This window comes from Schistocerca gregaria, chromosome 5 (genome assembly GCF_023897955.1).
Source record: "Schistocerca gregaria isolate iqSchGreg1 chromosome 5, iqSchGreg1.2, whole genome shotgun sequence".
In the NCBI taxonomy this organism is placed as follows: Eukaryota; Metazoa; Arthropoda; class Insecta; order Orthoptera; family Acrididae; genus Schistocerca; species Schistocerca gregaria.
The window spans coordinates 405,399,101-405,413,943 of NC_064924.1; the positions used below are offsets into that span (position 1 = coordinate 405,399,101).

General features: G+C 39.6%; 1 protein-coding gene and 1 non-coding gene across 2 annotated transcripts in view; both read left to right on the forward strand.

The window, feature by feature from the left end:
- LOC126273359 (uncharacterized) overlaps positions 1 to 13,818 on the forward strand; it is a 53,134-nt gene extending 39,316 nt beyond the window's left edge. The window contains exons 3-4 of the mRNA XM_049976907.1: positions 4,396 to 4,578; positions 13,612 to 13,818. Of these exons, the coding sequence (XP_049832864.1) occupies positions 4,396 to 4,578; positions 13,612 to 13,703 (275 nt within the window). The 3' untranslated portion in view covers positions 13,704 to 13,818. The remainder of the gene's footprint in view (positions 1 to 4,395; positions 4,579 to 13,611) is intronic.
- Positions 3,449 to 3,523, forward strand: Trnaw-cca (transfer RNA tryptophan (anticodon CCA)). Its single transcript has one exon. It is a non-coding gene; the product is annotated as a tRNA-Trp (tRNA).
- Positions 13,819 to 14,843: the final 1,025 nt, after the last annotated feature.

The following is a 14,843-nucleotide window of genomic DNA, read 5'->3' on the forward strand; positions in this document are numbered from 1 at the left end:
TGATAACCTCCCATTGTAGCAGCAGTAACCCATCTAACAACTTCGCCAAACACTTGTTGTTTATATAGGTGTTGCCGACCGTAGCGCCGTATTCCCTCTGTTTACATATCTCTACATTTGAATACACATGCCCATACCAGTTTCATTGGCGCTTCAGTGCAATAGGAACCTAATTAAACTTCGATTTCTCAAGAACCATTGAAAAGGACATCGTAGAGCAGGATTTATTACACGTATTCATGTATTGCTATCGAGCGAAAGGTGATCAAAATCCATGACCCGATGAGTGCCTTTTCCTTTTTTCACCGCGCCCCAAAATACTTAACAACGATGTTCACCTAACACAAGAAGGCAATTATAAATTCAAAGCTCTCCTCTTAATCAGCTGATGGTTTTGATCATGTAACCTAGACGCCACTCCAGTTGACTAACAGTAACATTGCGTTGTCGGGTTAGCAGAAGGAATATGTATGTGGCGCACTCAGTTGAGAATATCTACTCTCAAGTGGTCTGTTTGCTGCTTGTTTAGTTGCAGAGGTAATCCTTGCCCCCAGAGTGGCTCAAGTTCTATAATTACTTCTGCTGTCTGTTATATCTCTAAAGTAAGCTTACGAAAAGGGAATTGCTTCATGTTGACACTATCAAAGGTTAATTAAATTAGTTTAAATATCCAGTAATGCTATCTCCCTTTTGAACGTGCGCACGTGGTTTATATTTAGTTTCATATGTAGCTACTTCCAGCTCCTTGCAGCAGATGAAGCTAGTTTCCTTCCAGGATACAATACGCATCCTTATGTTCCTTATATCTCACCGAGACCACCCTTCCTGTCTGACTGATACATATTGCGTTACACTGTGTTGGCAACCGACATTTCACTCTCGAAACGAGTTCCTGTGTTACGTCAACATTGGAATACTTACATTGCGTTTGATGCTGCTAAGCTGTACTGGCTATATTAAATGGTTACAGGTTAGTATCATGTAAGGCATCATATATAAATGTTGGCATAACACAGCAACTGGTTTCGCGATTGAGAAATCGGGTATCCGCCCAATGTACATCGTATGATGCAAACCAAAAATTTCTGTCTCAACATAATAAATGAAACTGTCCGCTATCCTCATAATCTGCGCTGAGTTCCATGAACTTGGTCTGTCAATGACGATTCATCGAAGGAAATAATTTTATTGCTACTCTCCAAAACAATTATTTTCAGTTAAAATTATCTCAGTTATTATGTCACCAGTGTAACAGCTATGATGTAACGTTTAATAAATAACAATTTAACTGAGTCGACAGTCGCAGCACCAACATGGTCAACCATTATACCCAATCTTCGCTGCTGGTGGACCTCTGCATTCCCTTTCATCCATTTCCACGCATTGCTTAGCTCCGGCCACATACCACAGGTTCAAGAGACAACTGAATGTTGTATCTATTTTCTGTTCGAACGAACCATTACGAGAATGACGATCACCGATTGCCACGTCATGTTTTAACAATATTCCCCGCTACATCGTAGGAAATTATCGGACTGTTTAGCCTATTGTAAAGGTTGTTCAGCCAGTTTTATGTTCTATGTAGTGGAATTTTTAGTTGCATAAGTCTGAAAAGGCCGTAGAATGTTTGAGCCAGGCGCACTAGTCTGTTTCGAAACTGGTGAATAATTTTTACTTGTTACCCAGACCCAGTTACGTGCTTGAGTAATCAGGGCACGTTAGCGAATCAATAATAATACACAAGTGCAGTGGGGATGATGTGAGGTTGCGAGGACGTGGGCTTCTGAAGGGACTTTTTCCAAGGAAAGAGTTAGAAGCTAAAAACCCATTAGACTCAGTAGATGGGATACATATAGGCGCACCCCGTTCTGCTTGTGAGGCCATCACCCGGACATGGCCATCTTCAGAAGACGTTAATTTCGGTGCCGAACCATGTCTGAGGTAAATGGTGTAAGAGATACTTCACTCGTTCCTAACTGGAAGCCAGTGTCGGAGGAATAGTGTCAGTGTTGGCAGGCTGGAACCGACGCTCCAGGTGGCGGCCAGCAGTTGTCACGTGATTCTCTCCCACACTCACTAGAGTCTGCCAACAGCGGACACATAGTAGTCATGACGTCAGCACATTCCATGCTGATGAGGTGATACTACTAGGCACGTGGGCCACGGTGACCTGTATTTGAACATAGCAGGTAAAGATTAAAACCGAAAAGTGAAAAATAAAAATAAAAAATTCAAATATCTATCAGGTTGGGCTAGGCGACGTGCACAATGCCACTGTTGCTCACATGTTGATGTTTGCAGCCAGGCGAGGCGACAGTTAATAGTGGTGCTCCACCGAGCGAGGTGGCGCAGTGGTTAGCACACTGGACTCACATTCGGAAGGACGACGGTTCAATCCCGTCTCCGGCCTTCCTGATTTAGGATTTCCGTAATTTCCCTAAATCTTTTCAGGCAAATGCCGGGATGGTTCCTTTGAAAGGGCACGGCCGATTTCCTTCCCAATCCTTCCCTAACCCGAGCTTGCGCTCCGTCTCTAATGACCTCGTTATCGACGGGACGTTAAACACTAACAACAACCACCATCACTGGTGCTCCGGAAGAGCAGGTGCTCCTGTGAACCGAGGCTTTACCTTGCTGAAGCACTACCTCATGAACTCCTTGTTTCCAGCCATCCCCTTTGGTTGTGCCTTCTGTACACCATTCTGGTGTAAATGACAGAAACCAAGTTTCGCAACACGCTGTAAAGGAATCCATTCCATTCCATTTCAAGTCTCCTTCTATATCCACATTTTTCAACGATTCCTGATAGGTAACATCAGTTATGAATCGGTACTCTATGATGCCCTGAAATAGCATACCTCATTGCGAGTCCTCACGTTTTTGAAATCGAAAAATTTCATTCGTGTTTTCAAAGAACATATAGTCATCGTGGTAACCCTAAACAATTTATTATTCTCCATCCATTTCCTGTTTTGATAAGATACGGGGACCAAATTTCGTCACCTTAAAAAAATGGTTCAAATGGCTCTGAGCACTATGGGACTTAACATCTGTGGTTATCAGTCCCCTAGAACTTAGAACTACTTGTACCTAAGTAACCTAAGGACATCACACATATACATGCGCGAGGCAGGATTCGAACCTGCGACCGTAGCAGGAGCATGATTCCGGACTGAAGCGCCTAGAGCCGCTCGGCCACAGCAATCATTCTCAAAAGTAACTTCCTGGAATATTGAAACTGTGTGCCCGACCGAGACTCGAACTCGGGACCTTTGCCTTTCATTCTGGAAACATCCCCCAGGCTGTGGCTAAGCCATGACTCCGCAATATCCTTTCTTTCAGGAGTGCTAGTTCTGCATGTCTCGCAGGAGAGCTTCTGTAAAGTCTGGAAGGTAGGAGACCACGAGGTACTGGCAGAAGTAAAGCTGTGAGTACCGGCCGTGAGTCGTGCTTCGGTAGCTCAGTTGGTAGAGCACTTGCTCTCCAAAGGCAAAGGTCCCGAGTTCGAGTCTCGGTCGGGCACACAGTTTTAATCTGCCAGGAAGTTTCATATCAGCACACACTCCGCTGCAGAGTGAATATCTCATTCTGGATTCTCAAAAGTAGATTTAATTTAAATGTATTTTCCATTCTAACGTTGCCAGACACTAACACTATCATAAATCATTTGAAGGTCCATGAATGAACTATGCCTTCACGTTACTGAAGATGTGTCACATGTGAATTTGTATATCTGTGTATACGAAGAACATGTTTCGCGATATCAAACCAAGCATGTCATGCAAAGAACCCATTTCCCTCCGCTTGCGGTTTCTCGTACGAAAAAAGTAAAGGAATGTTTATAAATAGCAAATAAAATGAATTTGTAATGACAGTTCCAAACAACGACCTCGAAACGAAAAAAAGAACTGCACCGGGACGAAATTGCAAGCATCGCCAGATTTATTATGATGGCCGCTACAGCAACATAAGTCAAACCTTTAACTATGGCGATTACATACCAAAACCTAAAAGCTAAGACAGAAATGCTGCCCAATATTTGAACATAGATCACTCGTCATACTATGAACTGCAGCACTACCTCAACCTCAGCATAAAAAATTGAATTCCCTCATACACGGAAGCTAAAAGTACTGCATACGACCGACTTTCTCAAGAAAACAATGGACTGACCTGACGCATTCACGCGCAGCTAGACTTCTGCGGAAACCTGAAATTCCTATGGGGACGAGAGTAGGAGCAAGGACGATATGAAGCTCCCTTACCTTGTTGGAGATTTCTGCGTAGAATTTGTGGTATGGTTGAAAACGCTATTGTTAGAAGTGCCAATTATTCCGTTTCTGCCCATAACGTATCCCGCACGGTATTGCTAAGGATACTTTTGTGGTTCGGCAGATATTTGCGCTGGTGCTCATGCTGGTGGCTGTAGTTCTTTGCGCCCCCGTGGGAAGCGACTCCGACCCGACCGATGCCGACGAGGACACAAGGTCCAACCTGTTCCTGCTCAAGAAGAAGCTGTTGCTCAAGAAGAAGCTGCTGCTGCTCGGCTGATGTCCCGACATACGCCAGGTCGTCCTGGTAAGAGTTGCAACTGCTTCTGCTGCCGCTCCAGCTTCTGCTATCGCTGCTGATACATCCCGCAAATAGTCGTTCAGGGTTTTCTTGCTTTCTGGTTTGCTAAGTATTTGTTATATAGTGCATTAGGGGTATTAGTGCAGATATTGTGGCCACTGGGACCTTAATATGTACTCATATCAGTGTGTTAATTCTTTTCCTCTGTGACTAACAGACTTCCCACAAACACGTCACATAATTTACTATCTGATGTTTTCTGCACTGTCGTAACTGCACCACTATGTGGACTACGACTGTCAGTACAGACTACCTATTTTCAGTCCACGCTCCAACACCTGACCTGCTGCCCAGGGGAAAATAAGCATTAGTGGCTTACGCTTGCCACGCATACTTGGTATCTAAAAACATACTACTCTTAATAGCTATTACTGTTAGTCTGAAAAAGAAGTAAATAATGATGTAACGTTATTGAAATTGAAAGTTGTCATTCTGTTTATGCTGTACCAAAAACACAGGCCAACGATGGCAAAACTTTTTTGCTTTCATTTTCATGTCTTTTGGGGTGGGAAATCCAAATATGATACTTAAAAACCAGTATAACCCACCATTTCTTCACATTTTACAGAAAAATTTATTAAATTAAGCGTTTTTTTAATGAATTTAACAGTTTTATATAGTTAAAATAATTTTAAAAGGCGATGTAAAGAATGTAGATGACTTTGGTAGCACTGCTGAACACATTTGCTGGCAAAAAAGGTAGATTCTATCTTGTGTAAACAGATGGTGTTCTGTTTACTGTCAGCCTAACCTCATTTTCCCGTTTCCTGTACATGTTGTGTACACTGTTGAGAGTTTTTGTTATATTTGTGCTGAATTTGTCATTACAAAACACCAAAGAAACATTACAGACTTTGTGAGAAAAGGGTTATCTGTCATACTTTGGATCTGAACTTGGGCGCCGCATAAGGTATGTTATGTGTGTGTTGAAGATCTGAGAAAACGGTTCAAAAAGGAGGAAAACGTCTTTAGATTTGCTGTTTCTATGATTTGGAGGGAGTCAAGAAATCATTCCAATGATTACTACTTTTGCAGTGTTGATATTAGTGGTCATAATTTGAAAATCAAGAAGGTAACAAGCTGCCCTAGCCTTCCGTCCGCCATTTGACCAGTAGGGCATGGTGTAGATTTGCCGGCTCCTGAAACACCAGATGATTTGAATTCTGTTACAACAGAAGTATTTAGATGAACCAGATAATGCTTGATTTTGTAATATAGAAAGTCTAGAGCTCAAATTGTTTACTCAGACCGAGCTTAACGATTTGGTTAAGGATCTGGGCTTACCGAAAGAAAAATCTGAATTGCTTGGCTCTAGATTAAAAGAAAAGAACTCATCTGGCAACTGGGACCAACATATACATGTATAGAAAGAGAGAGTAGCAATTTCCCAAGATTTTACAACAAGAAGGTAATAGACGATTTAGTGTACTGCTCAGACATTCCTGGTCTGATGAATGACTTTCGTATTGAATACAAATAGGAAGACTGCAGGCTATTTATTGATTCATCCAAAACTAGTTAAAGGTTGTTTTATTACACAATGGTAACATGTATGCATCTATACCTGTTGGAAATTCTGTACATATGAAAGAGAGCTATGAAAATCTAGAAATAGTGCTAAATAAAATATGGTATTCTGCTCATGGTTCGATGATATATGGCGATGTAAAAGTAACATTCATGCTCCTTGGTCAGCAAGGTGGCTTTACCAAATTTTGATGTTTCTTGTGTGAATGGGACAGTAGGGCTAGGGATCAAGACTGGTTCAGAAAGAACTGGCTTGTGAGGGAGTCTTTAAAACCTGGTGAGAAGAGCATTCTACCCATAAACTTTGTAGATCCAAAATACGTACTCCTATCACCTCTACATATAAAGTTAGGTCTAATGAAACAGTTTGTAAAGGATTTGCCTGAAGATGGACGACGTTTTAAGAATCTCTGCCAAAAATTTACACACCTTTCAGAAGCTAAACTAAAAGAAAGCGTCTTTGTCGGACATGACGTTAGAAAATTGATGTTAACTTTGAATCCACAATGATCTTAAATGAGAAAAAGAAGCATGGGTATCATTCAAGAAAGTCGTTACAAAGTTCTTAGGACGAATATGTTTCTAGTGTAGCTACAATGTTAAAGAAGCTTAAAACTTTAGGATGTTTAATGAGCCTGAAAATTCAATTTTTGAACAGTCACCTTGATTACTTCCCGGACAATATGGGAGATGATAGTGAGGAGCAAGGAGAACGTTTTCAGCAGGACATAAAGTGATAGAAAAACGCTACCAAGGCAGCTGGAACACCAACATGATGGGGGACTACTGTTGGTCACTTCACCCAGAAGTTCAGCAAGCGACTCCTCGTAGAGAAAGCTACACAAGAAGCTTCGAAGAAAAATGAGAAAGAAAATACAAACCAATACCAGCTGACAAGTGAAACCTCTATTAACACATATCATTGTTTTAAGTAGCTTACTGTAAATACAAACCATGCTTAAATGTGACAAAGCGTTTTATTAATTTCCCCGTTTACCGTATAGCATAGGATTCTTACGTTGTATAATAAAAAGCATATTGCTAAAAAACTAGGGGTGATACAAAAAAACGTAATGCTAGATTTGGATTCAGCTCATAAAAATTTGTAAAGATCAGGAATAAAAGTAAAAAAAGGTTTATAAAAATTTTTCGTTGCTCTGTGAAATCTTAATTGCTTATATATCACGACTGAAATTTAGACATTTTGTCATTATAGCTGGTCTTGAAACAATCAGCCCCCAAAAAATTACACAAAGCTTACAAATTATACCACAAAGAAAAAAAAGTGAATGATGAATTACTTATGTGGAACAGTGACACCCACTTAACAATATGAAGTTCTCATGTACTGAACATTATAAAATTAACAACATATGGTGCTGTAAATCCGTCCATACTTCCGAAAAACATACGAGAACACATATTACCACAGGTTAAAAGGTGATAAATACCTGACTTAATGATAAAAACAATGTTCACAATAGACACTTAAGACAAGTCCCAGGTAACTAGCGTGGTGGAAGAACCACCAACTGCGGAAGAGTGACAAATATCTCACATACCGCGAGCATAACCTGAAAGCTAAATACACCAGCTAATCAGAGTCGATGTCATACGTTTGTAAACTGAACAGATATGACGAAAAAATGTATTAAATAAAAGTGACAGAAAACACTATCACGCAAACGATAATAAGTAAAACGTAAGCACAGGAGTACATATACACGTACCGTGACTGTTATATCCAACAATAAAATTAAAGTCGCCTTCCAGACCAAATAAACGACTTTCTGAAATATAAAATAGGGAGCAAATCTGCCATAATAAAAGCATGCAAAGTATGCGCGTCTGAAACATGCTAAAACAATCAGAGCACACTTCAAATGTGAACGTACTCTTTAACAGCAAATAATGACAGGTACTGTAAGATCAACGCATCTGGCAATAGCAGGTGCATCATATATGAAAATATTAAAGTGATTACCTAGTTGCAACAAAATAACGCTCATAAACATAGTCAAAAACAAAGTAAAAACTGGAGTAAAAGCAAATAAAACCAAATATCCCTACACATAAAAGGGAACAACTGCACAGACTAAAATGTGATGCTATGCTAGTTAAAGAAAAGTGCAGCATGGCCAAGAATACGTGTCACACAAGCTAAAATGAGTAGCTATCAAAATTTCTTATGTAATGTGGTTGAGTACACCGTCCTCAGTCATCAATAGGAATATGTGCACGTATACCCCTAACAATCGGTATATCATATACCTCTATAAGAAATTAACACGCACAATTTGAGGAATGTAACTCACCTCTAAGTCCTACACTAGAAACTCGTCAGTGACAACGCGTAGATATAAAATTTTCATCCAATTTATTGTAGCAGTTATAACAAATAATATGTGATAATATTGTGTTACTTAACCGAACGAAATCAACAGATATAAAGGTTATTTCAGGAGTATCTTAAAGTGTGTTGTTGTTGTGTTGTGGTCTTCAGTCTTAAGACTGTTTTGATGCAGCTCTCCATGCTACTATTTCTTGTGCAATATCTTTCATCTCCGAATAACTTCTGCAACCTACATCCTTCTGAACCTGCTTTCTGTATTCATCTCTTGGTCTCGCTCTACTATTTTTGCCCCCCCCCCCCTCGCTTACATTCAGTACTAAATTGGTGATCCCTTGATGTCTCAGAATGTGTCCTATCAACGGATACCTTCTTCTAGTCAGGTTGTGGCACATATCTCTTCTCCTCAGTTCTGTTGAGTACCTCCTCATTAGTAACGTGATCTACCCATCAAATCTTCAGCTTTCTGCTGTTGTCTTCTTGTTTAAACTGTTTATCGTCCATGTTTCACTTACAAACATGGCTAAAATCCGTACAAATGATTTCAGAAAAGACTTCCTAAGACTTAAATCTATATTAGACGTTAACAAACTTTTCTTCTCCGTAAACACTTTTTCTGGCAATCACCAATCTACATTTTATATCCTCTCTACTTCGCCCATAATCAGTTATTTGCTGTCCAAATATCGAATCTCACCTACTACTTTAAGTGCGTCGTATCCTAATCTAATTTCCGCAGCGTCACCTGATTTGATTAGACTGAATTTCATTATCATTGTTTTGATGTTCATCTTATATCCTCCTTTCAAGACTCTGTCCATTCTGTTCAACTGCTCTTCCAAGTACTTTGTTGTCTCTGAGAGAATAACAATGTCAAACCTCGAAGTTTTTATGTCTTCTCCCTGGACTTTAATTCCTATTCCAAATTTTTCTTTGGTTTCTTTTACCGGTTGTTCAGTGTCCAGATTCAATAACATCGGCGATAGGCTATAACGCTGTCTCACTCCCTTCTCAACCACATCTTCCCTCTCGTAACTACCATGCGGTTTCCATAAAAGTTGTAAATATCCTTTCTCTCCCTATATTTTACCTCTGCTCTCAAAGAGAGCATTCCAGTCAAAATTGTCAAAATCTGTCTCTAAGACTACAAATGCTATAAACGTAGGTTTGCCTTTCCTTAACCTACCTTCCAAGATATGTCGTAGGATCAGTGTTACGTTGCGCGTTCCTACAGTTCTCTGGAATCCAAAATGATCTTCCTCGAGTTTGGCTGTAAAGAAATCATGTTAGTATTTTACAACCACGACTTATTAAAGTGATAGTTCCGAGATATTCATAACAGTCAGCACCTGCTTCTTTACAATCGGAATTATTATATTCTTCTTGGATTTCGAGGGCATTTCGCCTGTCCCATACATCTAGCACACCAGTTGGAAGAGTTTTACCATGGCTATCTCTCCCATGGTTGTCAGCAGTTCTGACGTGGTGTCGTCTATCCACGGGGCACTGTTTCGACTAGAGTGATCATGGCCGTTTACAAGTCATGCTAATGACCTAGTGGATACGTAGGCTGGATGAGGCTATTCGCAGACGGTGCTGCCGTTTATATGAAGGATACAACTCCAGACCACTGGAGCGAAGTGCAGGGAGGCATGTGAACGATTGAAGACTGGTGGGAGAACTAGCAACTGACAGGTTTCACATAAAATACAGGAAAAGAAAATAATAGGCCGAGCTTCACTGAGAGAACTCGCGCAAGAAAGAAGTGGCTTACACAACACTTGTTCGACCAATTATGAGTATTGTCAGCCATGGACTCGAGTCAAGTAATAGGAGAGATGGGGAAGAGAGGTGTGTTTTTCACGGGTCACTTAGCGTTACAGAGATGATAAACTCCAGTGGAAGACGCTACAAGAGAGGAATCACGGAGCACTTTGTTATTGAAATTCCGACAGCGTACATTCCAGGAAGACATGGACAACATATTACTTCCTCCCACCTTGTACTCGTGAAACGGCCACAATGAGAATATCGGAGAAATTATAGATCACACAGACGTCTGCCGACAATCATTTCCATGCGCCATTCGCCAATGGAACAGAGTAGGTGGCCAAAGATAGTGGTGCGAGAAAAACACTCCGCCACACAAGGTAGTCTGCAGAGTATAGACGTAGGTGTGGATGTAGATACAGTGCGATTTTGTTCGAGCCTTATATTTGCTGCTTCCGGTATTTGTGCGTAACAGTTTGAGGAAGGCAACTTCAGTGAGTGTGCGTAGGATGCAGTGTAGAGATCGAGTAGATAATTAAGATGGAAGGATTAGGAGAGCGTGAAACATAATGCTGCTAAGCAGTTTGCTTTCTCTGAATATTACCAAAAGCACTCTAAGGTTAACGTTCCCATCTGGTGGAACGATTACAGTTAACAGTATGGTATGCTCCCAAATTTTGGAGAGGTCTGGAACTTACACTATGACATTGGTTTACATCCCGGTAATCATAAACTAGTTATCGCCAACTTTTCACTCCTTGTGGGCAACTTAATAGGGACAAAATTTCATTTACTGCTAGACTCGATCCCGACAGGAAGGGGTGATGTTGACAGTTCAACGTGACGTACGCAACACTCCCATTAGAGACGGCGTACTGACACACTCGACGAGAAACGAAAATAGAAGATTTCCTATTGTTATTGGAGCAAAGTTCCTTATTCACTGAAGTTATTTAGCACTGACACGGAAAATATAGGCATACCATACTGTTAACTAGACTTTGAACCGCGCTACAAGTAACTAACACGACATTTGAAAACGATCACATCAGCTCCAACAACAATATAACTGAAGTTATTCTTCTTTTTTATGTTCAGGTTCGAAATGACGAAATGATGTATTTCAAAAAGATAGAGTGTAGTTTATGTCTCTCTCTAACAACAACAACGGTCTGCAGACCTCTGCGTTGCGCATTTCAGAGGGAGTCTTTCACTTTCTCATACATTAAGCTTCCATTCACAATGGAATATTTAAACAACAACATCTACGAACCTGGGAACTGATAGTGGGCCAGTCTTTTCTTCATGGTCTCAGCGGAACTTATACGCAAGAACTTTGATTTTTTTAGTTTCTTTAGATGAAAACCATAATCTGAATTTCCAGAGTAAAGTTTAAAGTGCTATCATCCTTCTTCGTTCAAACAAAGAAAAAAAATAAAAGGAGAAATATACGAGTCATCTTTCGAGACGGCAGTCGTTCAGATTTTACAGCATTTCTGTGACATTCGTGTTCCCCATCAAACTATGGTTGCTCGTTGCGGTCGTCTTTGCGTAGACTCTGTGTGATCTAAAGCCATTGAACTCTAGAACAGTATTCCAACAAAAGTCATACAAGAAACGCTTCTTCGAAAAGTCTGTATTTTTGTAATACCGGTTATTATTTTTAGATTTTCCACATATTCTTAAAATTCTTAAAAGAACTACTCACATGGCATACTTATTTCTTTTGCTGTTCAACCTAACGATAGAAAATGAGAGAAATTACTAAGCTTCATAACATTATCACTGTTCTTAAGTGCTACGACGTGAGGCGATATATTAGAAATTCTGCATTTTTCAAACACATTTTATCTACTATGGTTACAAGCCAGTTTACTTCAGCCGCAATTTTTTGTATTAGCGCGGAATTTCACTTCAGCTTTACGGACATTTTTCAAAAAGGGAACTCCGTTCACGCAATCGACGAGCACTGCAGTATAGTACACTGGATTCAAGTATGAGCTTAACTTCAAGTGTGGAGACGTCTTGGAAAATTTAAAATTGGAACAACGTCGCGTCCTACATTTAAATTCAAAGGACTGCAAGTAATATTCATATGTTTGTTATTGTTCCATTGAGTTGAGCCTTGGAGGATATATTCATTCGTTGTTATCTCATTCAGTTCATGCAGCTTAGTTATTAATGTACACTGGACATCAGATATTTTACAAATATGTGGGTCATGGAAGTTAAAGTCTCAGTTTCTTCTTCGCGTTTCTTTTGCTAATTTTGCTGACGTTGTAAAGCAGTCTTATCTCCATTTCCCAGGATTAAAATAACTGTATTATCAAAAATGAAGCCCGATGTTGGCTAGAATATTTTTTTTATGAAAGGAACTGATAGTAGTTTCTTGAAGCTAAACGTGCTAGTAAGAGATTTTCCGCTTTATATTTTACATATACTTGGAATTGAAATAAATACGTTCTTAATCAACATTAACAAAATATTCCGTCAGTGCTTGGCAGAACATGATATTAATAGTAAATTAGAAAATACTTCTTAATGTAAATTATATTTGTTCGGTCTTGAACCGGCTTTTTGTTTCTTAAGCCATCTTCAGGTGACAATAAGATGTGCCATATACACATATATTTTCTGTGCAGAAGGTACAGACTGACAGAGCGTTTACACTGGAAAACATTACATTTTTGTCCGATAGAAATAATTACATCAACTAAAAAAGAGGGGAAACAAAGTTTTATGTGGAGATACTTTTAACAGCTGATGAGAAATAAGATGAATTTACAGTCTGAAGTTAGTATTTGGAACGAAGACTTAATTTAACAAAGAGGAAAAAGGAAACTGAGTAAGATCTTCTAATACTAAGCTGTCATTCTGTGTCACATGTTTCTTGATTTCTATTATTTCCTGTAAGGTCATCTCCCTGCTATTCTTAACAGAATTTAAAACCTCTCATTCTATATCATGTGAGTGGTATTCCGTCAAAAGATAAGAAAGGTTGAATCCTTCTTCCTTCAGTTCCAGCATCTCTCATATTTTGATAACCTAATGGCCACAGCTCTGCCTGATACTGATGCTTGTCGTATTTAATAACATTATTAATTAGTCATATACGACTTAGGGACTTTTGAAACTGTTCTGATCCTTTGTATTTGTAACAAACAGCACCAACCGCAGAAAACAGCTGACAGAAAGTAACCTGTTGTTGGTCCTGTGATGGCAAACAAATGATTTGGATTACTTGGATTTGTTTCAGGTCTTCTGCGAAATATAGATTAATGCCGATATGTTCTTTTAGTATATCAACTTCGACATTCTTTTTACTGTTACAGGTTATAAGTCATCACAGAGAAGCCTCACAAACACAGTGCCCGCCATTTACCTTCACCTGTTGCTCAATGGCGACGTATTGACTATACAGTAATTTACTGTGCCGCTTCGCATCATTTGTTTTATATTCGTTAGATACATTATTTTTGTACAAAATTGTATATTATGTTCTCCTAGGTAATAAATACTTAGTAGTTATTATTCATTAATTATTTTTTATAAGTTGCCTATTACACAACAAAACCGTATCCAAATCCTTAACTCTCCCCCTCATATGGTTACAATAATAATATCTGAGGGGTGGTGTTGCAAAGCCACCAAATGGGCGAGATCAAACAGAAAAGCTATTAACAACAGAGTTTTCGCCATTTATTAGACATTCCATGCCTGCTTCATTGCGTTGTAAAAAAATATGGCGGCGAAAAAAGTGGTTTCGAATTCGTAATTATTCTCGAGAAACAATTGGCCGAATCCTCTCCAGAGCAACAACCACCGGATGTCCATCTCGAACACCAAAACGACTTATTCATTAGCCAGCATTTTTGTCAAGCACAACGAAGAATATGCCAAGCACGAAGTGTGGAATACGCACGAGAAGAGGCCTTTCAAAGATCTTATTGCTGTGAAGAATGTGAAATTCCTCTGTGGACAACAAAAACAAACAAACAAATATCATCCGAACAGATCTTGAAGGCCCAAAGGTACCGACCGGCCGCCGTGTCATCCTCAACCCTTAGGCGTCACCGGACGCGGATACGCAGGGAAATGTGGTGAACACACCGCTCTCCATTCTGTTGTCAGTTTTCGTGACCGGTGCCTCTAATTCTCTATCAAGTAGCTCTTCCACTGGAAACGACATGTAATTATGTAAATTTAATAGATTTTATACACCCTAATCGACTTTACTTTCTAATCATAAACTAATAGCAATTACGAAATGTTTTAATGAGTGAGCCAGCGCTAGGGAATATTACGCAATGAGGCAGATCAGCGCGCACGAGAAGTATTCACTTGAGGGGTTAAAATTGTTGATACCGATATAACATCCTTAGCGTCCTTGACGCTTATGTTTCAGTAATTTCAAAAAGGTCTGTTGAAACATATTCTTCTCCTCATTCGTAAGACCACGATCAGAAACAGCAGATTTCTCTAGATTTCTATTCTTGATATGCGACGCAGAACAGTGAAACTGTTCGAATATACTTTCCCATGTAGCTTCTAACATTTTCACATA